The sequence below is a fragment of the Geospiza fortis genome, unplaced genomic scaffold (assembly GCF_000277835.1).
Source record: "Geospiza fortis unplaced genomic scaffold, GeoFor_1.0 scaffold333, whole genome shotgun sequence".
Lineage (NCBI taxonomy): Eukaryota > Metazoa > Chordata > Aves > Passeriformes > Thraupidae > Geospiza > Geospiza fortis.
This window is the reverse complement of record NW_005054347.1, coordinates 1,556,924-1,558,004: the sequence shown is the minus strand read 5'-3', so window position 1 is coordinate 1,558,004 and position 1,081 is coordinate 1,556,924. Positions and strand designations below refer to the sequence as shown.

The 1,081-nt window shown below is 51.4% G+C and overlaps 1 protein-coding gene across 1 annotated transcript in view; it reads left to right on the top strand.

Moving 5' to 3' along the window:
- Positions 1 to 90: 90 nt before the first annotated feature.
- The window catches only part of EBNA1BP2 (EBNA1 binding protein 2), a gene marked incomplete at its 5' end in the record, with an annotated part of 4,639 nt that continues 3,648 nt past the window's right edge, over positions 91 to 1,081 (top strand). Inside the window, one exon of the mRNA XM_031058664.1 lies at positions 91 to 254. Coding sequence (XP_030914524.1) covers positions 91 to 254 — 164 coding nt within the window. The remainder of the gene's footprint in view (positions 255 to 1,081) is intronic.

Below are 1,081 nucleotides of genomic sequence, written 5' to 3'. Positions count from 1 at the left end.
CCGAGGGGCAGCCCGCGGTGTCACTCGGACACTGAGCCGGGCCAGCCGTGCGGATCGGTCGGTGCGCTGCTGTGCTGAGCTGGGCTCCTTTCACAGGACGGCCTGAAGCAGTGCCTGGCCGAATTCAGGCAGCAGCTCGCCTGGGTGGAAAGGCTGGACGTGACTCTGGGCCCGGTCGCGGACCCCGTTTCTCAGAACGCTTCTACGTCTGATGCCGTTGATCCTGAGAATGATTTCCAGAGAGAGATGAGTTTGTAAGTGTGAAAAAAACATTTCATGTAGTGTCTCACTGTGTTGCTGCGTTTTTGGAGTTATGTTTTACTAGTGTGCTGCAGACTGCTGCAGACTGCTACACTGGCTGTCACTGTGATACTCTTGGCCATGTTATTTTACATTCAGTGGCTCTGAATGTTTTCCAAAATAACTACAAATTAGTGCTAGTATATTCAACTCCTGTATGACTGGAAATAAATAATTTCCCTCTTCATAGCAGACTTCATCCTTTGCTGAGTTTATTTTAAAAGCTTCCTGACAGCAGGACTAACGCTTTAACACAAGATGCAGATTTTTCTTTGTGGGTTTGTTTTGGTGCTCGTACAGTTCTCTTCTTTTGCTTTGCCTTTTATATTCCAACAAAAAAACCCGATAACTAGTAATAAGATAAATGTATGTGTGCAAGACGTAAATGTTAATGTTGTACTGGCACCTAAGCTGCTTTCAGTAGCACTGAATGTTTGCTAGACCAGACCAATGCTTGCTACATCCCAGTATCAGTCTGCTTGTGTGAGCAGTTTGTGTCAGCACTGTGAGGTGTCCAACAGGCAGTGACAGGGCTCTTGTGGTCACAGCTGGTGTGGTGGCAGGGCTGGTGCAGTGACAGCTGGGGCAGTGACAGGGCTGGGGCAGTGACAGGGCTGGTGCAGTGGCAGGGCTGGGGCAGTGACAGGGCTGGGGCAGTGATGGCTGGTGCAGTGACAGCTGGGGCAGTGACAGGGCTGGTGCAGTGACAGGGCTGGTGCAGTGGCAGGGCTGGGGCAGTGATGGCTGGTGCAGTGACAGGGCTGGGGCAGTGACAGGGCTG